General features: G+C 36.5%; 1 protein-coding gene across 9 annotated transcripts in view; it reads left to right on the top strand.

The window, feature by feature from the left end:
• Positions 1-25,338, top strand: part of DYNC2H1 (dynein cytoplasmic 2 heavy chain 1) — a 165,880-nt gene that overhangs the window by 84,969 nt on the left and 55,573 nt on the right. For 4 of the 9 annotated variants that reach the window (XR_007168797.2, XR_007168798.2, XM_048078168.2 and 1 more), the window contains exons 75-82: positions 48-120; positions 1,502-1,662; positions 4,417-4,542; positions 7,819-7,929; positions 8,574-8,729; positions 10,660-10,735; positions 12,325-12,533; positions 13,410-13,514. Coding sequence is in view for 4 of the 9 variants with exons in the window: in XM_048078168.2 (XP_047934125.2) it covers positions 48-120; positions 1,502-1,662; positions 4,417-4,542; positions 7,819-7,929; positions 8,574-8,729; positions 10,660-10,735; positions 12,325-12,533; positions 13,410-13,514 (1,017 nt within the window). In the remaining 5 variants the exon portion in view is untranslated. Of the gene's footprint in view, positions 1-47; positions 122-1,501; positions 1,663-4,416; positions 4,543-7,818; positions 7,930-8,573; positions 8,730-10,659; positions 10,736-12,324; positions 12,534-13,409; positions 13,515-21,845; positions 22,776-22,844; positions 22,952-25,338 lie in introns of those variants that run through there. The other 5 variants (XR_007168799.2, XR_010828405.1, XM_048078169.2 and 2 more) reach the window with 5 other exon arrangements.

Raw genomic sequence — 25,338 nt, 5'->3', positions numbered from 1 at the left:
AGAGTATTTTTATAAATGAATTTCGCCTGAATATATTTTATTTTAAGGTACTTGTGGTCCAGGCTGTTAGACCAGACAGACTACAGAGTGCTATGGCTCTTTTTGCATGTAAAGCCCTAGGTAAGTTCATTTTTCACCAGGGTGCCTCCACACAGCAATTAAATCTTGCAGTTTTTTTGGTCATACATTTTATTTTATGGTTCTTACAGAAGTTTTATAATTTAAAAATAGGTTGTAAATGGAATTTCTGTTTTTGTTTTTGTAAAGTGTTGTTGCAAAGTACTTCTAAAATTGTTTGTTTTGCTGCATTGTGATTTTAAGAATCTGTCAGATTAATTTATTTTTGAACACTATGCTTTATCTAAATATTGTGTCCAACTTTCTAAAACCCAAACTTTTTTATGGAAGAATACTTAGACTATTTATTTTCATATGTGGTGTATCTCAAAAGTGCTACAACATATTTGGCTAAGCAGTTACTCATTTACAAGGCACATCTTTTAAATTATCATCATTTCCATAAATGTGTTACTACAATAAAATAATTGCAGGTGTGCATAGATTCCAGTCCATTGCCCAATCCTGGCTTTATATGCTATTCCTCAGTTAATGCAAGGCCAAGTTTTAGTTTCCAGTTAACATAAAATTATGTAAGATATCAAAACTAATCAATGAAGCTTTTCAGGAATCTGAGTGCATCTACTTGCACTGCTAAAAATAGTAGCACTGCCATCAACCTCTTGTTTATTTTGGCTGTATAATATTTTGTGCATCTGTTTATAGAAGCTAAGCAGTTTTAGGAATAAGAACTGAATATGACTGAACAAGTGAAGAAGAGCGGTTGGTCTAGTGTGTTACCATCTTTGGCAATGACAAAAGATAAATGCCAAGGAAAGAGTATAGGAACATCACACACCTGTAGTGAAACCTTTTGCAGTGACCATTGTTTTCTGAAAATACATCCATATTTCTAAACTCTTAAAGAACGACTTCAGCAACATCAGGATGTTTTGGAGTGATTTTTTTTTCCCTTGCAAGTAATATAATTCCTCAATTTAAAGCTTGTATGTGTGCTTGTATTTTGAAGGTTTCAGATTTTCTTCACTCAGATCCTGATAATTGAATTATTTGAGTATGTACAGATGTATATTACTGTTTAACCATACTAAAGTAATAGGTTATTAATGGAATTTTAGAACCAAAATTTTGGCCTGTGGATTTGTGGCATGCCAGGATCTATAATAATGTCTACTTATGTGTCATACTGCAGTTTAATTTTTTTATAGTCATTTAATATTCTCATTTGTATACCGAAAAGGGCTTTTTTATTAATTTTAAACCAAATAAAAAAGCAGAAACAGTATCAGTCTTTAAGCTTTGAAGAAATCTGACTTAATTCCATTAATTTGCTGGCTCATTTTGTTTGAATAATAGGAAAAGTCTTTTGAAGAGCATTCCATCCTGTGTAGTCACTTTATTTTCATAATATTTCTGATTACAGGAATAAAAGAATTATCTCCATCACCTCTGAATCTGAAACGTCTGTATAAAGAGACTCTAGAAATTGAGCCCATATTGATAATTATTTCTCCTGGTGCTGATCCTTCTCAAGAGCTGCAAGAACTTGCCAGCGTTGAAAGAGATACTGAATGCTACCATCAGGTCAGTCTTTGATGAGAGTAAATACTTGGGTATTTTTGTGAAATTCTGAAAAATATTTTGAGGAACTTTAGAAGTAAATGTTAACCAATTAAATTGTTGATGGGAGTTCTGAACAGAACTCTTACATTTCATGTCTGTTGAAAAAAATGTTTAAGGTTGACCATCCAGGACACAGTTTCTAAGAGGACTTGCACAATAATCTTCCCACAGCCTGAGTTGAGGCTGACTGGCCTGTATTTAATAGATCTTCCTCGACCTTATCCTTCATGAAGACAGATGTGACTTTTGCCTTTTTCGTCAGGAAACGCCCCAAATCAACATGACCTTTAGAAGTTGATACCAAGTAGTCTTGCAATGACGTTAGCTGCCCCCCCAGCACTTTTTGATGCATCTCATCTTTTCCTGTGGACTTACATATTTTTAAGCATGTTGAGTGATTCCTAAATCTCTCTGTCTCTACTGTGGGCAGTGCTTCACTCCTGCTAGTAGGCTTGGGAAACCCAAGAGGCCTGAGAACAGGCCTTACCCGTGAAAACTCAGGCTAAAAAACTCATTGAGTATCTCAGCATTTTCTGTGTGCCTTGTCACTAAGTGCCCTGCCCCGCTGAGTGATGGGCTCACAGTGCTCCTTAGCTTTCCTTGGCTAAAAGGAACTGTACAAAACTCAACAAGAAGGACGAGCAAAGTCCTGGCCTGGACAGGAAGAACCCCTTGCAGTGATATTGGCAGTGACCTGAATGGTTGGAGAGCAGCTCTACTAAAAAGATCTGGAGGGTTTTTGTAGGCAGGGGGCTGGACATGAGCCAGCACTGTGCCCTGGCAGCAGAAAAATCTTTGTGGTGACCTAATTACTGTCTTTCAATACTTGCAAAGGAGGTCACTGAGAAAATGGATTCAGAGTTTCTGCAGTAAGGCAAGAAGCAATGAGCATAAATTGTAACTACAAGTTCTGCATATAAGGAGAAATTTTTTCAGTCAGGAAAAAAGAATGGTTAGATTGTCTTGTGCAGCCCTTGGAAGTTTCCAAGAGTCCATTGGACAAAGCCCTCAGGTTTTATCACTCATTGCTGATCCTTCTTTGAGCAGGAGGTTGGACCTTCCAAGGTCCATTCCAACTTGAATTACTCTACCATACAAGTGATTTCCTAATACTCCTAATACACTCTACTGTTGCACTTTATACCTTTCAGTAAAACATTCTTTCCTTCTTTCACTTGAAATACTCAGGGTAGGGGAGTTACCTAGCTGATCACTGGTTAGTATAGAAATAGAAAGTTTAATGTTGCTTTTAGATACTTGCTATTATTCTTTTCCTGGAACATGCACTAATGAAAAATACATTTTTCCCATTAAATAGTAAAGATTTAGATCTCACTGCCATCATGTCTAGCTGTGTGAGTGTTTAAGAATGCATGTTTCTTACTCAGCCACACAGCCTTTTGTGTTTATCTCTAAATGTCCTTTACATATTCAACATGTAAAATGTAACATGGCACAGTATTTGATTAAAGAGGGGTACTCAAAAGTAATTCATCTGAAAGTTTTCCTATTAATGAGAATATTTTGGTGGTGGTTATTTTTTTCCTGTACTTTCTGATGCATTTTGAATAGAATGTAGAAGATCGGGTTTTTCTTCTCTCTGAAATCATTCCTCTTATGGCATAAAGAACAGACACCTAAATTTGTGTGGTACACTACCATATCGTATGGTGACTTTATTCTCTTTCAGTTATCTTCTTTTGTCTATTTAAAGTTACTTCAAGATACTATACTCAGTTTTGTGTAGGCAGAGTACACCCTGTATCAACATATAAAGCTAAGGCCACAAACTTCTTTCATTCAGTGGAGTTTTTGGATAAAAAGATGTGATGGATTTCCTGTTAAGGGATATTTGGTAAAGTTATATTAATCATAATGGTTCTATTACAGCAGTAATGCCAATTCAAGACTTTTCATATCACTTAAAGCCACTTTCATTTCAGCCTGTTTCATTCAGGGTTTTTTGTTATGTACAGCTTCCAATTAGATTCTAGGGGAGAACTAAGGTGAACATACTGTTAGTCCAACATTAATTGTTGCAGTAATTGTGCTGCAAAACAAATCTTTATATTATTTTCAGTTTTCACTGATTTCTCTGAAAATTCAGTTTTGAATCTTTGTCTTTACATTTGATTTCCAAATGTATTTTAGCAGCAATATAGTACTATAAAAAAATATGAAAAAACTTCTTGCTAAGTTATTCATATCTCCCAGCTGGAAAGAGAAAAACCTTAGTTTTTCACTCATGTCAATATGAAATTGATAGTTTCTCTTCAAAGGAAGTACTCCTAACTTAAAGTCAAAAGGAAATTTGTTCCCATTTATCTTTCATTTTTATCATATCAGCAGTTCTACAGTAATATAGTTCAGTCACTGATATTTAAATTACTTCTGAGTTCCCAGGGAACGCCATCACTGTCACTGAGTGATGTATGTATTTTTTCGTAAAACGATTAGGTAATTTTGTTTCTTAAGAAGCTCTGGTTAGATATGCTGCAAAGAAAAAACTATACTTTCATCAATCTTTTCCCTACTTTAGTACCCTATCACATTAGAGAAAATGTTGGTTATGGTTAAGTCATCTTGTGTTTTTTTATTTTTTACATATACAGTATGTATACATACACATACTTGGAAAAACTGTTTTTTATTTAGCTCTTAAATGAGGCATGATAAATTCCTGATACAATATTTTTTTTTCTTTCCCCATTTCAGATTGCAATGGGCCAAGGTCAAGCTGACCTAGCTATTCAAACTTTAAAAGAATGTGCACGCAATGGAGAATGGCTGTGTTTAAAGAACCTGCATCTTGTTATACCTTGGCTTCCTGTATTGGAAAAGGTAATTGTGGCTAGACGAGAATGTTTTGGAAACTAGACAAAATTAGGAGGCAATTTTGAAACAATCATGCATTTCCATGGTGATGTTTAGAATTCCAACAATTGAAAAATAAACCGTTGCAGGTTTCTCAGTCATGAGTAAGGTGAAATGCTTCAGATCTAAGCAACTGCTTTTTTTGTGTGATTGCTTTAATCTTCAGACTACATAGAGTATTTCTGCCACAGGGAGTGTACAAATGCTTCTGTTAGGCTTTCTGATACTTTATGAGATACTGCCTCTGTTCGCTGAACAATGAATCCATGTATACTTGATTTTTTTTCTTTATATAGTAAAATTTATAAGTTTATACATATTTTTACGCTTCAGTTCTAGAGCTATCTTAGTTCTTTTCTTGTTATTTTTAAATACAGCTTGTTTCTCAGTCACTAAGCGGTGTTTGCTAATTTGAAATTAAAATGTGTAATTTTTTATAGAAACACACTTATTGCATCTAAAGTGCATTGACTTGCTAGCTTTACCTATATGTCACTGTAAAATCCAAAAAGCAAACTAACTAGAAAAAAAAAAGAAGTTTCTTATCAACAATTACTACAATCTTAGTTGTCCTATTTCTAACAGTTGTTCATAAAGTGTACTCCATGCACATGAGCTAGGAGTGTATTTGTGTCTAACAAGAGCCATGTAGTGTGCAAGTACCTTTAATCCATTATGAAAAAATGGACAGGCAAAGCAAGATAATACTGATGTGTGTTAATCTAATTTGAATATGGTAATGAATTGCAAAGAAGTGTTTGTAAGCCTCTTACTAATTATAAGAGTAAAATTTTAAATCTGGTAAGTACATATGGATATATATAAAAAATTTCTTATTCCTTCTGCAAGAACATAATTCTGAAGGTGTTAAACTTCCTGCTGAACTTAATATAGACTGAGATTCATTGAGGTTTGACTCAGCTCACCCTCTTGTCTGTTTTGCGTACCGTTAACAAGTGAGGCTATCATGTTCATACGTTTGAACATCATAAGAGAGATCTGCCTATTTGTAGTTCAGTTCCATCCAAATACTTAAATTTAGTTCTCACAGCCTTTCCCTTTGAGCAGATGAAATACATCTTCTAACACACCGGTCAATGTGAGCTTTATCAATATGAAGGTTAAAGCCTCACTACTTACAACTCACTGCCCTCAGCTGTCTTCTACCTAAACACAGTATACCAGAGGATACATGCAGCTGACAATTTCGCTTAAACCAGCATATAAATCTCCTTTTTTTTTCTTTTCTTTTTCTTAAATCTCCTGCTTCCAAGGGTATGGATCATTTTCACATCTTAGTTTGTCTCCCATAACATCCTCATAGTCAAGATGATGAAAATACATGCTCAGTTGTACCACAGCAAGGTAGATTGAAAATTAGCTGAACTATGAGGCTCAAAGGGCTTTTTGTCAGCAGCACAAAGTTCAGCTGGAGGCCAGTCACCACTGGTGCCCTACTGAGGTTGATAGTGTGGCCAACATTGTTTAACATCTTCATTAATGACATGAATAATGGGACAGAAAGCATCCTCAGCAAGCACAAATAATACAAAACTGGGAGGAGGGATTGAGAAGGACCTTGATAGGCTGGAGAAGTAGGCTGACAGGAACCTCATGAAGTTTAGCAAAGAGAAGTGAATCAAGTACTTCTACTGGGGAATAATAATCCTAAACCACCTGGACAGCTGGAGGGGGGAGTCCTGGCAGGTAGGAAGCTGACTATGAGCCAACAGTTGCAATTGTAGCAAAGAAGGCCAACAGCCTCCTGTGCTGCCTAGCACAACAGAAACAATGGACATATGGAGTGAGTCTTGCAAAGGGCCCTGAAGGCAATGAAGGGACGAGAGTGTACCTGGAGGTATTTTAAGAGCTATGTGGATGCAGAACTAAGAGGACATGATTTAGTGATGGGACTAAGTAGGTCAGGTTGATGGTTGGCCTTTGATGATCTTGAAGGTCTTCTCCAACCTAGATGATTCTATGATTCATTGTGTTATAAATGTGTTATCTGAGGAGAGGTTACAAGACGTGGGACCGTTTAGGCAGGAGAAGAGAGGTTCAGGGGGAATCTTATCAGTGTGTGTATCAGCTGATGAGAGGCATTGAAGGAGACAGACAGACTTCTTACTGGTGTTCCATGACAGGACAAGAGGCAATGGGCACAAACTGAAATACAGGAATTTCTGTTTGAACATGAGATAAACCATTTTTTTATTTTTATTTTATTTTTATTTTTTTATTGTGAGGATAGTCAAACACTGAAACAGGTCACCCAGAGATGTGGAGGTGTCTTTGGAGATATTGGAAACATGACTGGACGCAGTTCTGGGCAACCTGTTGTAAGTGACCCTGCTTTGAGCAGGGTTTGGGCTAGACAGTCTCCAGAGGTTCCTTTCAACATTCAGTGTACCAGATAGAGTTGTTGTTTTGCCTAAAGAGAAGAATGATTCATGGGTTAAGAGAATATTTTTTGCTAAAACTACTGAAAACAAAACAGTTATGTCTTAGAGGTTACCAAAATGAAGGGATTTTAAGCAAATCTGCTAGGGTTTATTGAGGTATGAATAGGCACACGCACAAAACTGTTGCCTTTGTTCTCAAGGCACTTGTCAAGCAACTTTGCTGGCTTTATACATAAAGCATCTGTGAAAATATATGCTTTTGTACATCAGTAATTACATGAAGTTTTGTGAAATCTTTATTTGAAATGGAGTTTAACAATATTTATTTTATTAGAACTCATTTTCCTATCTGTAGTTTTCTGTGAATCGTAATACATGAAGTATGCATATAACATAAACATTTTAAAAAAAACAAACACAAAACAACAAAAATTAATATAGACGCACAGTTATTGAAATTCATTGAGATCTGTGGTTGATATGCAACCCACAGTCCAAGCCTTCTTTTGAGACCTAGCCTTTTGGTGTTCTTTACTTAAGAGAAGTAAAGAACTGCTATATATTTTTAGGCTCTGAATTTAGAATCTGGGAAGGAGTTGCAAATATTTTGACACAGCTAGGATGAACTTTGAACTTGAGCATAGCAAGCACATAAAATGTGTGGAGACAACACACCTTGAATTGTAGTCTTTTAAGTAACCTTACTTATAAAAAACAAATAAGTAATTTTTAGACAAGCATAACTTTTTAATTCAAAATATCATTTTGTAAATACTGTTCTGTGTATTAAAAGAAAAACAAAGTCCAAAACCTACCTCAATATATAACATATCTTTGACAGGAACTGAATACGTTACAGCCTCAACCAAACTTTCGCCTTTGGCTCACTACTGAAGTTCATCCGGAATTTACTCCAGTTTTGCTTCAATCAAGTCTGAAAATAACTTATGAAGTAAGATCTGTTTGGAAAGCTTGTATTGAATGTTTAAAAAGAATAAATTTTAATGCATAGTAAGCTATGTATTCAGATAGACTGAAGTTTGGATAATGTGGTCTATTTACAAACCAATAAGAAAAAACATCCTTATAAACAAGAAAATGTGATTTAAATCTCTAAAAACACTACCTAATATTAAATCAGAAGACCAACATTTTAACATATTTATCTATCATATGCTAGCGAGCAGAGAGCTATGCTGGCATAAGGCCAGTTGGCTCTGGTCACAAAAATAGCAATTGGTAGCTGAGTTTGTAAAACAGAAGAAAGATTCCTGTTCATGGAAAAAAAAAGAATTAATTTTTAAATTTACATATTTTGATACATTACTATCCCTTTCACTAAGTTGTTTTACTGTAGTTCAGTCCTCCTAACAATTGGTTCTGGTTATAATTTAATTGAGTATGCTTACATTATTTTCAATATAAGATCCTGTTGTTAGGTGATTTATTATAGGCAGTTGTTTATCTTAAATTTTGTTTGATTAAGTACTACTTGTCATATCATTAAGTTATAATTTATAACTTGGAATTTGAGAAAATAAAACATAAAAGCATAATTTTTTTTACTAGAACACAGTGTTTTTATCTCCTTGGCAGGCACCTCCAGGCCTTAAAAAGAACCTCTTGCGAACATATGAATCTTGGACACCAGAACAAATTAATAGAAAGGGAAACTTGTCTCGAGCCCATTCTCTCTTTTGTTTAGCATGGTTTCATGCTGTGTGCCAAGAAAGAAGAAATTATATTCCTCAGGTAATACTTTTTTGATGGCTTTTTAAAAGTTTACCCCATTTACTACCTTTTGTATCGAGAAGTGTTTTTCATCTTGTGTATGTTGGATCATGCTCAGAGATGAGAAAAACTTGGATATTTCTGGTGCCTGCTTTTATTATTATCTTTGAATTAATTTCAGAATAACATCTTAGTAGCCTAAATTCCTGTCCCTCTGAAAACTGCCACTGCCTGCATGGAACTATTGTGTGATTTGTGTTCTAATGGATGCTGAGGAGTGAGGTCCCATGGGAAATATCCTGTGATTTTTTTTTTTTCTTTGAATAGAAAAAATACTTGGAAACGAATGAAAGTCGTAAGAAAAGAGACACCTCAGTGGAAAGGAGGATGCAATATTTTCTACTCTTTATGCACACAAATCCTATTCAGAGCAAAGGAAGAACAAGGGAATTTGCTTAGATACTTTTTTTAAAGCAAACATTTTTTTGTTGGTTCTGGACACAAGCTAAACAGGGAAAAAAAAAAAGAAACCTAGCAAACTATTCTATGTCTTGTTTATTTTATTTAGACTAGTGATGAAAGTAACGTGTCATCCAAAAGATTCAATCTGACAGAGCCTGGAATGTTTAAGAGTTTGGTTTCTTTTTGGTTAGTTTTAACTTTATGAATTATAGAGTTGTCTGCCTCTTGCAGGAACAGGCTTTGAACATAGTGTTTCAAGAAGAATAGATGAAAATACTTAAAGTAGTGATGTTATATGATATCTTGTTTGCTTTGTTCAAATTAATGTTAATTTACCACAAGCTTTCCAACTGACACAAGATAGGGTTAGTTCTCTTTCCGTAATGTATAACTATGTTTGCTTCATTCAGACTTGGTAATGATTTTATCATTCATTTTTTTTCTTAAGATTACCAGTTTTTAACATAGCAGGACTGCAATTGATCCCAGCCAAGATGCTCTTCTATTTTCTAATGACTTCCAGGTTGTTTTGGGTTCATATACAGATCTGTCAAATCAAATACGTTAAAAATATTGAGAGACTGCAGTATCTTGCCAGTTTATGACCTTCAGGGTGACTGGCTGATAGCTAAATTGTGATGTGTGGTGCAGCTGCAGTCTTGACCTGAGACTGTATTCATCTTACTGCATATGCGCGTGTTACCTGATGCATTAGAACCTTTCTCATCATAAGTCATACACACCCGTTCCTAAGATATTATCTATATGCAAAAGTACAACCATAAGAAGGTACAGCAACAGGAGATGCCTTTGAGATCTGGACTTCCTAAGTTCTTTGTTATATACCAATGAGAATTACGCTGTACACGTTAATGCTATATAAAGAATAATGCCACCAAGAACCGAAAGAAGTATGAACTGACAGTGATCAAAATATGCGTGCAGCGGTCAGCATTCTGGCTGTAATAGTCGCAGTAATTGTTTTTCTCCTTACGATTTTTTCTGTCAGTAGAGAAGTGGTGTGAAATATGGAGTAAGATGATTAAAGTATAATGTAGACTGCATTTGAGGAATTAGACCTCTTTATTAAAATCTAAATGAAACTGAAATAAAAAGAACTCTTCAGAAATAAAACAAAGCCATAATTCAGTGAGTGATCTAGATAAAGCTGTCAGCAGGTTTGAACTGCATTAAGTACTGTTAGGAAAGAAAAGAATCCTAAGTTTACCTTCCTTATTCTCCATGGATTCTAGTTTGGGTAACTATGTAAAATTAAATGAACCGGTAGCATTATCTTACTCTTTTTTTTTTTTTTTTTTTAAATATCTTAATGTTTCTAAAGATGCACTTTATAAGACCTAGGCTCTCTCTTTTTTCACTTAGCACTTAGCATTATAAAATATTCAGAAACCACATAATATTTGCATTTTACTTTATGATCGTCATTGTGTGACTAACTGAATTCTTAATATTTCTTTTTAAATGGCAGGGTTGGACCAAGTTTTATGAATTTTCTTTATCTGATCTCCGTGCTGGTTTTGACATTATTGATGGACTCTTTGAGGGTGAGTCACTTATTAAGGAAAGTTTTCTCACCTTTCTAGCCTAACCTTTCGGAATGTCTCTCATTTAGAATTTTTTTATAATAGAAAAATTTTCAGTAATTTTTATAAATAGGCTTCTTCGCGTGATTGTTTTGTTTGGAGTGGTGGTGTTCTGCTTAAAGGCTACTTTGAAAGTATCTAAATTTTGCATTTGAATCTTCACTGGAACACGTGTGGACCATTTCAAAAATATAAACACATGACACCGAGAACTATTCACTTCACTTTCCAAGTATAGAGGAATAAGTAGAAAATACTGAAATGCCTAGATTAAGTCATCTGTCTCCATCCCTTCCCAGTATGAGCTCCTCCATATATTGAATGAGTGTGAATTGAGTGAGTATGAGCTCCTTCGTACTGAAATTCATTGTTTAATGGAACCCAAGTCATTGATCTGTTAAGTAGCTTAGTAATTCTTCATTATAGTTAATGATTAATATTTAATTTTTATATAATTTCAATAAAAAAGTTAGGAACTGATATTTAGAGACAGTTTATGATCTTTGACTTAAATGAGATTTATGGATGATTAGTACTTCTGGAATTGGACCTTTGTTACACAGGCTTGAAACATACAATGATATAAAGAGCTTGAATCATTAACTATCAATGATAATCATTAATCTAATCATTAGCTACTGCCGAGAAGATATTGTTTCCTATGAAGGTATGATCAAAATGCTTGTAGTAGTACACCAGTCACCACCACAACAAGAACAACAAAAACACGACACCAAAAAACACTTAAAATAATTAATATTTCCTTTTTTTCTGGAGACTTTAAGAAGTACCTTTCTGATCAAGCTTTCACATTAGAAAGCTATAGGGTATAGATGTAGCTATTTTTCCTCCTTTCTATCACAGTTGTCCAAAATAAGTTATTCTGAAATTGGGAGATATGGCTATGCCTGAAAAATGTAATTGCAATAGAAGTTTGACCAGCAAATTAATTAGAACCTGGTTAGTTTTATGTACTATGTGGTATGATTTATAATGATATAAAAAGTACCTAATCTGAACCTTTTTTGTTTGAAAGATGATATCTCCAGCAATGCTATCTATTTAGCACATGATCTGGGTTTGGTTCAATGAGTTTATTTTATGAGATCAAATAGGACTATGATACAAGATAGGACTATGGTACAAGATAGCGTAGAAAATTTTGAAGAAAATATATTATCCTTATTTACAATAAAGGAGCACATAATTAGAACTAGTAATAGCATCATCCCTGAAATGAATATATCCAATTTCTTTATTGTGTATTGTTTATCATTTGTTGCGCATTATAAGAAAAAAACACTGCAAAACTTATGTAATATTTCTAATATGTTTTGAAACATAGCAAATGTTGTATCAGTGACAAATATTTACAAACTCATTGAAGCTTCTACAACTTTTATTATTTGGCAATAGAGATGAAGAACCATTAGAAATGAATTGTTACACGTTTATGTACTTTTTTTTTTCACTGAATAACTACAATGATAGGAAGAAGTGTTTATAAGGCAATGCTAATTGATACAAAACTATTATTGATATATTTATAGGTTCCAAAGATTTTCAGTGGGAATTTGTGCACGGTTTGTTTGAAAATGCAATTTATGGAGGCCGTGTAGACAATTACTTTGATATGAGGGTTCTTCGATCCTACTTGGAACAGCTTTTCAATTCCAGAGTCATTGGCAGTTTAAATGCTAGAGGCAAGAAGATTAGTTTCCCACATTCAATCTCTTTACCAAATTCCTGCAGTATTTTGGTATGTATACATCTTCTGTTATCTTATATATATATTGAAGTAAGTTGTTTTTAAGAACCATTGTATTCGCAAAGAAAGCCAGAGATATGATATAAAGAGTATCTCCACTTATTTGAGAATTCTTTTGCACAGAGCAGTAGTTCCTAAGTTGTCAGAACTATTCTGCTAGTCTGTTCAATCACTTTTTTTTATGATACCTGATTGGACTATGGTGCAAAGCAGCATAGCTATGAAGACCTAAATAAAAGAAATGGGGTCATCTTATGACAAAGAAGGACCTCAGTAAATTTATTATATAAATTTATATAACTTTTTATATAACTTGTACAGACTGTTAGACATTCTTACAACTTATGGGTGAAACAGGAAATACATTAATGTATCTCCTTATTTACAAAATATATCAACATTCTGACATAATTTGTTGGCATGCTGTGGAGAATGTATGACATTTTATTTGGAGATAAAAATAAATTCTTGTGCAGTATTCTGGAGGTCAAATTATTTCACTTCATCTGAATGATAATATCTTCGCATAGATTTAAATAGAAGTGTGTTCTTCATTATATAAATATTTTTATAGGCTATTCAAATTCCAAATGCTGAAATCTTTTTTCTGTTTTATATTGTCATTAATTTTGCTCTTAATTGCTTTTTAATTGCTTAAATTCTTGTTGCTCTTTTAGAAAAAGAAACACTGTTAAAAAACTGCGTTTTTAATAAATGAAAAAAAAATCCAAGATACCTGTGTTACATACATTTTAATCTTTGTGTCATGCAGCACTTAACAAAATTCTTGTTAGCATACACTGTTAATTTCATTAAATGAAAAAACCAGTACCCTCAGTTATGTTTATTCTGTTTTTTCAAATGTAGGATTATCGTAATATTATTGAAAGCCTTCCAGAAGACGATAAACCAGATTTTTTTGGCCTGCCTGCTAATATTGCACGTTCATCACAACGTATGATCAGTTCCCAGGTAAAATTACGTTTTTCATCTACCTTTGATTTTTTTTCTGCCTCTAATGTAAGCTAGAGAATCCAATCACCTGTTCATAAATGTGGATTTCCATAAGAAAGACTAAATGGAGGGATTATGTATTTAAGACATCCACTAGGAGCTCCCAGATATGACACAGGACCCAAGGGAATACATTTTCTTGTACCAGCAGTGGAAAGTCAAGGCCAAAACGGCTGTAATAGCTAGTGTTCAAGCATCTGATTCCTACTACTAGGGTACCATAATGCAGTAGAGCATGGATCTTTTGCAGGTCCTATGTTTTATCTGCCTATCCATACCATTTTCTTGGACAACATACAGAATGGTAGTGTGTGTACTACTCGAATGGTAGTATGTGTAAGAGCTGGATTGAGCCACTAAGGCTTTTAGTCCTGGGAGGAGTTTGACTAAGAAGTGGCTGTACCTCAGTCTGAGTTGAAGTTAGGCAATACTTACAGGCAGATCAAATTAATGTTGTCCATCCTTTGTTCATTCAGGTATGCTGGAAATTCCAGTAATACTCAGCTCCAATATGGAAAAAGTTTTGTACTTTGAGACAAAGCTTTATTTTTTTATTCTATAATTTTTCTTTTCATTGCTTTTCTGTTTAAGAAAATCTGGATGAGAGCACACAATTACTGCATAAGTGCAGTTAAACAGTACAAATCTTTAGTGATTAGAGTATTTTATTTGACTGGTAAATTAATTATGTCAGGTAACACTGAAAATTGATTGAATTGTGAATCTTATTATCAGAGCTGTGAAGTGACCTAGTCTGTGTATCAAGACTCACTTTAATTTTCTGCATAGCCCTAGCATGTTGTCTTTTATAGGGAAAAGTTATAGGGAAATAAAAAAGATTAAATTAATTGGAAGTACAATGCATCCCCTATTATTTAAAGATTTAAAGTTACTTTGTTATATATAAAAAAATGTTTGCTTGCATTTACTTAAAATTGGTATGAGACCTTTGAACTGTAAAATAAGTAAATTAATCTTGCTTTTGAGTATTGCATTTCTTGAATACCAAATATATCACTGGTAAATTTGTTTAAATGTGTTCATGGAAAGCTGTGTTTTCAAATGATTTGTTTTATTATTAGGACATGATACTATAAAGCTGCACAAAGATATATCAGTACAATCAGGGTGCGTAGGATAATACGTTGAGCTCAAGGACTCCTCCTCTGTTAATAAAGCCAAAACTTACACAGAGTCTCAATGTACCTCTGTGCTTTGTCTTTATCTGATAGAAAAGGCTATGACTTCAAAATACTATCTTGTATAATACCCATTTCAAATATCTGTGTTCTTTCAAACCATATTTAACATTTGCTCAGGTAGAAAAATGCATTCGTACCAGATGGAACACAGACCACAAAACACAGTGGTTTTTAATGCGATTCGAAAACACGTGAAAATATTTTCTTTATATCCTGGATTATTCTATACCTATGCTAGCATTGTATCAATTCTGAGAGGCTTATTCAATATCACTTTTATAATAACAAAACCTTTGAGTATTTCTCTTGATACCTTTGCATCCTAAGCCTTTAGATGCAATTTCAGAGTGCCTATGCTATGTAGTGGAAGCACTGAATTTATGGAATTTAAAACATTTGCCTCTGTTTAAAAAAAAAAAAAAAAAAAGTGAGAAAATGTACTGGTTATTCAACTGCTTATTAAATTAAGAACAATTTTTTTTACCCCTTCCTTCTAAACACACCGAATCCAAGAACTGCTGCTATTGACAAGCCCTTGACAAGAGTGAGTTGAAAGGCTCTTTTATACACAAAACCAGTTACAGTATCTATTTTTTTGCTGCATCAGTACAAAGTGGTCAAATATTAAATATTTACTTAGAGCATCAAGAAAGTTTCTTGATGTAGCTGCTCTCCTAGATTCTAATGCAATGTCTTGAAAATGAGGTAGTTGGTAATCTTCACTACAGAAGACAATGTGGTAGCAAAAATGCTGTCAAATTGAAAAACCGACAATGTTCTAAATATTTCTTCTTTTATATTTAACAGTGAATAGATTTTGTTTTAAAAGCTTCTTAAAATCATTTACATAAACATCAACTTTTGAATACTGTCAGATACTCTATAGACTGTTGATTTTTTTATACATTGCAGCTATGCTTACATAACTTGTTAAAATTCTCAGTTGTTAAAAATGCTACTATTTGAAAATAAATCCTTAGTAAACCTCCACAAAATCAGAATAGATTCAGAGTTACTGTGTGAAGGGAAATAGAAGGCAAACTTTTCCCTTACATCCAAATTTGCACTCTACTGAACTGTTCTGTTGTAGCATGGATTATGATTTATAAAATCTGGATTGTAATCTTGAAAATATGAGACTGTTGATGTAGTTAAGTGATGTAGATAAAATGAGAGATTTTCTCATCCTTCCAATAATAGTTTGTTGTATTTCTTTAAGCCTTATGCAATTTAAATAACAAAACTGGGAGATATTTTTTATAAACTGAGTTTCTATAAAACTATCATTGTATCCCCATTCCATTTCTGGCAGTTTGGTAGTCCTAGGTCCATAGATGATTCCAGGGCACGCAATCTAAAATTGGATGATTGCCTTCTAAAAGCTGGTTGGTTGGTGGTTGGTTTCTTTTTGGTCAGCAAGCCAAAGCAGAGAAAAGCTGAATGAATACAGAAGTGGGAAATAAATAGGCATCAGCTCAAACAGTCACCATGTCACTAACACCAGAAAGACCAAATTTAATACCTTCTGTGTCCAGTGCTTCACGGAATCCGTGCTAAACATGTGGTGTATTCTCATAATTTGTATCTACTATCCCATATAGGTTCTCATCTACAAGATACTATCCTATCTCAGTCTATATTTTTACTAACATCTTCTTCCTTATGTGGAGATGCACGGAGTTGTACTGTCTGTCCCACTGAGCTGGGGATTGTAGAAAGTAGTTTTCTTTAAACATACATACTTTGAACTCATTTGTTTAAACCAACTGACAGCAATTGTGACTTTCCTCATCTGAGTGATTACTTTAAACCTCTGAGACTATTCAGATATACACTGATTTAAAGTCAATTGCATTTAGCAGTCTTTTATTGTTTCAAAACCTTTCAAAATAAATAGTAAAATACGTAACACTGATATGTTACTAACTGTGAAGTTGTATTAATGCAATTCTTTGATAAGAAGTCTAATTTCTTTTTATCATTTTTTCACTACACAAGACAGAGACCTTAGATAATAGAAATGTACATTTGCCATAGACTTTCTATGAATATTATTTATTTTTCTTGCATATGAATGATAGCTTGTATTGCTACAGCATCGCATTTTTCTGCTGTCGCAAAAATTTGCTGCAGCACAGTGCAGCATTTTGCAGTTATGCAGAGATCTCTTCCATATCCTTCTACTGCACTGCTAGTGTTTGGGTAAGCCTAAAGCATAGTACTAAAAAGAAATGGACTTTTTTCAGCAATGTAAAACACAATTATTAACACAATTATTGAATTTATTCATAGCTTTTGTTTCTTTTTTTTCCAACAAGAAACTTCAATTCTAACTTAAGACCAGAATAACACTAGCTGTATTATTTTAATATTGCTCATTACTAATTGAATTATTAGAAATTATGTCTTACAATGTTCTGTAGTGCAATTCAGAGCATATTAATACTGCATGCATTCTGGTAAGAGCCATTTTCTTTTTAGAAAATATTTGACTTAAGTATATATATGATCTTTTCAGCAACATGACTTAAAATGTTTTTCTAGATTTTCTGCTTAATTGCGTTCTGTAGGTAGAGCTCGGTTAATTTTTAGTGGCTGGATTTCTAGAGTTCACTGTGTCTCTTTGGTTCTTCCTTACATACTGTTACAAGACATAGCATCCCATAGGTTGGATATGACTGCGAGTAATCTCACGTCTCTTGCGATGTTTTCCCTGCAGAACAGTGCAGTCAAAATAGAAAACAGCTCAACTGACAGTGCAGCTACAAGAGTCACCATAGCTCATCCTGTCTGTTTTGTACCAGACAGAGACTTTAGGCACAGCTGCAACTCTAGTTCCCTCACGCTCACCAAGAGTAGTTACCACTAGGTTACTGTCATGCTCCTTTCTTGTGATCTGATAAACACTGTATTTTTGCCTGTATATTGGCCTGTATTCAGATGGTTTAATCTCCCAGTCTAACCTATAACTAATGATTACAGCAGTCTATTAGACTATGTGAAGGTTTGCTTAATTTCCTGTGGATGAGAAGGGCTTATAATTTGGATCTTTCTTCAGTCACCTTCTTACATAGCTGACTCTTGACTCCATTGTAGTCTCTTAGTTTGGGACTACATTTCTCCTTTTTATGAATCCCTATCAACCTATTTCATCCTTGATTGTAATTGTAATAGAATAATAATGAAGTGCATTCAACAAAACACCACTTACTGTATGAGATAAATAGAATTTCTCCAGACTGAAACGTACAGGCCTCTGTGTGTATTTTTACACCTTGGAAAAGCAATTAAGAGCTACCTGTTCAGTGCAGGACTTAGCATAACTGGCAAAGTAGTGTGAATTATCACCACTAAACACCATAGGCAGATGAAATGAAAATGCAGGGACATTGTTCTGTCTCTTTCCTTTCTTGCACAGCAGACTTTACTCACTACAGGCACTCTTAGGAGAAAGTCTTCTGTTAGTGTTGCATGAGTCCATCAAATCCAGTCAAATGGCTGCAAATGAATATAGCCTGTATAGTAGCTATATATGGTCAGCTGAACAGTTAATCGAAATACTCTTCAATAATATAGTAAATCATTTTGTCAAAAAGGCACGTTCAGTAGCCAGCAGGTTATCCAAGACTCCTCAGATATGACTGTCAATAATAATCAACACAGCTAGCATTTAGTTTAATTATTATTAATTTTTTCATAGAATACTGCATATAATAATTATAATAATATTTCTGTATCAGGAGTTCACCATTCTTTTACGTGTGTTGATTCATAATGGTTCACAGAAAGAAGTTAGGCTTTATCACAGAACCGTAGAATGCTTTGGATATGAAGGGACCTTACAGATGATTTAATTCCAGCCCTCTGTCAGGGGTAGGAACACCTCCCACGAGACAGACCAGGTTGCTCAAAGCCCCATCCAACCTGGCCTTGAACACCTCCAGGGATGGGGCATCCACAGCTTCTCTGGGCAACCTGTATCAGTGCCTCAACAGTCTCATAGTGAAGAACTTCTTCCCCATATCTAATCTAAACCTACCCTCTTTTACTTTTAAGCCGCTACCCCTTGTCCTGTCACTACAAACCCTGATAAAGAGGCCCTCCCTTTAAGTACTAGAAGACTGCTATAAGGTCTCCTCAGAGCCTTCTTTAGGTTAAATAACTCCAACTCTCTCAGCCTTTCTTCATAGGAGGAGGTGTTCTAGCCCTCTGATTGTCCTTGTGGCCCTCCTCTGGACTCTTCACCAACAGGACCATGCTGTTCGTATGTTGGGGGCCCCGGAGCTGGACGCAGTACTCTAAGTGATGTCTCACGGTAGTGGAGTAGAGGGGGAGAATCCCCTCCCTCGACCTGCTGGCCACACTTCTTTTGGTGCAGCCCAAGACATGGTTGGCTTTCTGGGCTGCAGCTGCAGCCTTCTGGCTCATGTTTGTTTTTTCATCCACCAATATTTCATATCCACCATCTCTCATGAGATAGGTCTCAGTGAGGTTGAAGAACATACTTTCATGGACAAATGAGTACACTTTTCTTACATATATCATACAAGGAAAAAAAATAATTACAGTCTCTCCATATACTAGTACAGCATCTTGAATCTTCTGTGTTCGCCATCTCAGAAATGGCAAGTGGAGGAGAAGTCAGTGGCTTTGCAGTTCAATTTTTAGGATCTTTGGTGAGCGGGAGTGGGAGGGCTGTACATGCATAATTGACTTCTTAAAGTTCTTCAAAGTGCTTAAGGTCTTTATAAAATTAAACAATCTTTTGAGCTTCAAATTGTTGAAGAGTCCAGAGACTGTAGTTTCTTGCCAACCTTGCAACGAAATACTATAAAATAATTTAATTTGATACTTTATATACCAATTAAAAATGTTGAGCTGTGAATACTTAAAACTTCAAATAATTGGGTTCTGATTTACTTAAACTGACATTGCTGGAAGTCTTTCACCTCCTATTTTTGTCCTTCTTCATTTTATGGGCTTTGAACCTGGCCAATGATTTTGTAATAGCTACTTGCTTCAACAACCAGTTTCAGAAAAATTTTGTAGTGTTACATAGTGTCCAAATCTGACTAGTATTTTTCTGTGGTAAGGTAGAGAATATAAGGTAATTTAATTTCCCCAGATGCATTTCTCTCAAGCCCAGCTGTATATTTGTCTTACCCATTTTGTTCCAGAGTGAGTGATGGGAATCACTCTCACTGCTCCCAGTTAGCTGCTCCATTATTTTTATTGTCTGAAAGCGTTTGCAGAAGGATGGTTCCTTGAGATACTCCTTTTTCTTTTAATCAGAGATACTTATCTCAGCTCCTTTGGTAATTATTGATTCTGCCTTAATGTCCCATCTAAATAACCTCAGAATGTCCTCATGAATCTGTTTGGTATTCATGAAGACACCATTAAAAAGAGTTGAGTTGACCAATTCCTGTGATTTTAATGTGCTTTTGTGTACTGTTAACAAAAGAGACAAATTTACATTTGACGTATCTAAAGGAATGCTTCTCCCATCACGTTATTCTCTAAGTGCTTTCTTCTGGCTTTCTGCACATCCACTTCTCTTTGGACTTTGGTTGTTGCTGCCTGACAAACTAGTTAATTGCTAGGTTAGCAAGCCTGCTGGCAACATCCCAGCTGTGCAACCAGGTATTGTGACCCATGGGATGCATCCACTCCTGATATGAATATCTCTTTGGCCAGGTTGGGTCAGCTGTCCTAGCTGTGTCCGCTCCAAGCATCTTGTGCACTTCCAGCCTCCTTGCTGGCAGGGCAGCACAAGAAGCAGAGAAGTCACACTCTGTGTGAGCACTGCTCTGCGACAAATAAAACATCGGTGTGTTGTAAGCATTATTTTTGTCCTAAATCCAGCACCATACCAGCAGCTAGGAGGAAAACTAACTCTATCCCAGCCAAGACCAGGACAAAGCAAGTGACTGGTTCACCCAACTAATTGTGGCATCCTTAGGCAAGGCCATCATTCGCATTGTTGAAAGAGAACGTGCCTCTAACACTGACCTAATAGTTGTCCACTGTCAGGAACTTTTCTAGAATGAATTTTGAGATTGACACATTTTTTCCAAAACTTTATTTCAAAATGTAAATGGCACTTTAATTTGAAATTAATGCATGAGAAACAGGGAGAGCCATGCATGCCAATATCAGATGGCATGAAAGGTTGGAGTCTGGGATAGAAAGTTTTTTAAATCATGTAATCATAGAAATTTGGTTAGAAGGGACCTCTGCAGTTTATGTAGTCCAATCTCCTTCTCTTAGTGGACCTGTTGCCAACACTGACCATGGCTTTGTCTAGCCACATCTCGGAGGACCTCTGAGGAAGGAGCTTCCATGACCTTTCTGGGCAGCCTGTGCCAGTGCTATACTTCACAGATTGTGAACACTTCTTCATGTCCTGTTTGAACCTCCCAAGCCGCAGCTTATAGCCATTGTCCTTTTTTATGTAGTCTGAACCTAGTAAGAAGAGATTTTCTCCACAGGCTTTGCAGTTTCCCTGCAAATAGTTTTAGGCAACTATCGTGTTATAAATTAGCATCCTCTTTGCCAGAATAAACAGGCCCCTCAGCTTCTCCAAGTTCACATGTAGTAGGATCTTGACTATTTTGGTAGTTCTGCTATAGGCTATTTCCAGATTTTTAACATACCCCTTGAATGAGGGATCCCAAAAGTGAACAATGGTTTTCTGATGTTGCCTATATAAGTAGAAGTGGATAATATCCTCCCTTGATCACACACCTCCTATTGCAACCCAATATGCAGTTTGTGTTACTTGTATGAAGAGAATACGCTCTACCTTGTGTCAGCACAACTACCAAGTCTTTTTCGGGAGGGTTCCTACTTTGCCAATCACTTTACCGTCTGTACTGGTGGATGGCATTGTTACACTGTAGGTACAAAATACTGCCTGTTGAACTAGACAAGGTTTTTGCTTATCCAGCCTTCCATTTCGTGAAGGATAGCATCAAAAGAGTGGCACCCCCGGATTTGAAAACTCTCAATTTATTGTATTATGCACTCCTGCTAATTTAGTGTAATCCACTGACTTGTTGAATGTGCACTGTATGCCATCATCCAGGTTGTTCATGGAGAAATTGAACAATGTGGTCTCAAGTATCAGCCTGCACATTTCCTTCTCACAAGCTGCAAGCCAGATGCCAACCCTTGATTCCAGCATTCCAGCCAGTTTTCAACCCAGTCCATTATTTGAGATCATGCTTCATGCCTGTGCTTCCTCAGCTTCCAAATAGGAATGAGGTAGGAGAGGATGTCAGCAGCTTTATTAGTGTTATCCCTCACTCTTCCCTCATTCACGTAGTCAGTCACTTCACCACAAAAGTGGATTCCACATTGATGTGCTCCTTGATCTCTCAAGGGACGGAGAGGAGGTGAAATAAGCTGTTGTTACATGAATCCTCCTCCTAATTTCTTCAGTTGGGCATGTTACCCATCTTACCATGAGTAAGGATTTTCCCTGATCGCCATGAGTTTTCATGTGCAGTACAGAGCAGCCTTTCCATCACTTTGGCCAGCAGCCATAGACAAATCTCATCTAGATTCCATCCATTTGAATGCATTCATGATTCCTAAGTATTGTTTCTCTTCCAGTATTTGCTACCCATTTCTTTCCATGCAAGGAGGCCATTGAATACTTTAGGCTTTTATGTACTCTCCCTCACTTAAGGTCTCTTCCATTCAAGAAAAGCCCAGTGTTTTCTTTGAATTTTTGCATATGTGTTGAAACACACCTTACCATTAAAGTTATTTGCTAGTCACAGACAGGCTTTGTTTTTTCTTATTTCATCCTAAAGTGCCCTAGCAGTACTTTTATCTTCCTGTTTTGTCTGTCCTTGATTTTGGTTCTTGTCTATTCCTTTTTTAGTATTTTATTCCAGTGAGATGCTCCCAAGAATCCATTAAAACTTCTAAAAATCCAGGTCTTTCTGCACATTGAGATGGTTTGTTCTGAGGCTTGGTCAGAAAAACCTGCATTTTCCTCCTTTTTAATCAGCTGAAAGTCATGTGTTGTCCACTAGGCTGTCTCTGATTTTACTTCTCCTTTATGTTTACTTCCCAGGTGATCTTGGTAGCAGTTTCTTGAATAGACTGGTGTCAGCTTTCTTAAAGTCCAAAATCTTAACTCTGCAGTTTACCTTATGCCCATCGTTAACATATCTAAAAAAGGTAAATAATTCATGTCTGCATTCGCAAAGTTTTCTGTTAACTAGGGCTTTAGAAATTTCCTTTAATGGTGTCATAATGAATATAGTACAAAAAGCAGCTTTTTCAGTTTGAAATGTAAAGATACATATTTACAAATGATGATATTAAAAGGTCTTCTCTGACTGAAAGGTAACTCTTAATTCAAATTAAAATTGAATATGATAGCAGGTCTCCTGTGAATTTTATTCAATCTTTTAAGATATAATTCCCATAAAAGAATTGTTGATGCGGTTCTTTGACATAATATAAAGCTTGTGTTTTATTTCTTATACTCAGTAAAAATCTCATCTTGCAGATCACTGCCATAAATATCAATTTAGATTTGTACTGTAGTAGAACGCACATTGTTATAGGGAGTATTCAAAAGTGTGTAGAAATGACCTATCTCTGTTTCACACTTATTTTCATATATTCATACCATGACATTTCATACTTACCATGAGTGGCAGCTGAATCACCCGAAAACTTCAGAGCTTGTTCTAGAAGAAACTCAACATACTGAAATAGCATTCATATATTACATCAGAATGAGTTAAGTAAATTATGGTATCTGAACAAAGTCAGATTAACAAATTCTGGCGAAAAAGCCTCTTGCCTAACTGTATACTCCAGAGAATTTATACAGTCATAGAGACCTCACACTGAATGCATTGTAGAAGGGATTGCTTAAAAAGAAACGATTTAACAAGATCCATTAGAAGTCTAAAGGAGTAATCAGGTGGTTTACCAGCGGTAGGTAGCTAAGCACCACTCTTTCACTCCCTCTTCTTGAAAGGACAAGGGGAAAAAATATGACCAAAAAAAGTTGTAGACTGAGATAAGGACAGGGACATCTTCACAGATTCACAGAATCATTCAGGTTTGAAAAGACCTCTAAGATCATCTAGCCCAAACTTTAACCTAGTACTGACAAGTCCAGGGATAGTGACACAAACACTTACTTCCCTGGCAGCCTATTTCAATGCCACACAACCCTTTCAGGAAAGAAATTTCTCCCAGAATCCAACCGAAACCTCCCTTGGTGCAAACTGAGGCCATTTCCCCTTGTCTTATCACTTGGTGCTTGGGAGAAGAGACTGCTCACTCACCAAATACTGTCACAGACAACACAGACTCAGTGTAAGGGAGATTAGCGTAATTTACTGCTTACTGCTATCAGACCAGACCAGTGAGAACTGCAACCAAACTAAAAACACCTTCCCCCCATTCACTGTCCCTTGCCTCCTCCCCCAGAGCGGCGCAGGGGAATGGGGAATGGGGGCTGCAGTCAGTCCCTGACGCTTCGTCTCCGCCGCTCCCTCACGGTCCCTCCCTGCCCCTGCTCCCCGTGGGGTCCCTCCCACGGGATGCCGTCCTTCCCGAACTGAGCCTGGGGGGCTGCCCACAGGCCGCAGCTCTTCCAGAACTGCTCCCACACGGCTCCGTACCACGGGGTCCATCCCCCAGGAGCAAACTGCTCCAGCACGGGTCCCCCACGGGCGGCAGCTCCCCCCAGACCTCCTGCTCCTGCGTGGGCTCCTCTCCACGGGCTGCAGCTCCGGCCCGGGGCCTGCTCCTGCGGGGGCTCTCCATGGGCCGCAGCCTCCTCCAGGCCACATCCACCTGCTCCACCGGGGGCTCCTCCACGGGCTGCAGCGTGGAGATCTGCTCCGTGTGGGGACCCGTGGGCTGCAGGGGGACAGCCTGCTCCACCAGGGGCCTCTCCACGGGCCGCAGGGGAACTTGTGCTGCGTGCCTGGAGCACCTCCTGCCCTCCTGCTGCACTCACCTTGGGGGCTGCAGGGCTGCTTCTCTCTCAGCTCTCCCCCCTCTCTCCCAGCTGCTGTAGCACAGCAGATTTCCTCTTCCTTCAATCTGCTCTCCCAGAGGTACAAACAACATCGCTTATTGCCTCTGCTCTGGCCAGCAGCGGGTCCCTTTTGGAGCCGTCTGGAGCTGGCTCTGATCTGACCTGGGGCTGCTCACAGAGGCCACCCTTCCAGCCCCTTGCCAAAATCTTGCCATGTAAACCCAAAACAAATAGCAGCTTAGGATAACTGCAAAATGTAATACTCATTTAAAATAATTACTGTTGCTATTCCGCCTGTGCTTGAAAATTAGAAGTTTTGTTGAAAAACTCTATAACCTTTTGTTATAGCTATTTTTTATTTTATAGAGAATACTTGTGGAGTTAAAATGAATGGTAAACTAATAACGGAAAATAGTGCAAAAGCAATCTAGTAAGACAAGCAAGTATGAACCAGGGTCAGGAAACATGAAGTGTATCTTGTCTCATTAAATGTAATTGCAATAATCTCACTGACTTCAGGAAAACAGCATTTTATCCTTTAGTTCTTGTTTTTTTTCAG

This window comes from Anser cygnoides, chromosome 1 (assembly GCF_040182565.1).
Source record: "Anser cygnoides isolate HZ-2024a breed goose chromosome 1, Taihu_goose_T2T_genome, whole genome shotgun sequence".
Taxonomy (NCBI): Eukaryota; Metazoa; Chordata; class Aves; order Anseriformes; family Anatidae; genus Anser; species Anser cygnoides.
Note: the sequence above shows the minus strand (reverse complement) of the source record. Positions and strands in the feature narration are given on the sequence as shown.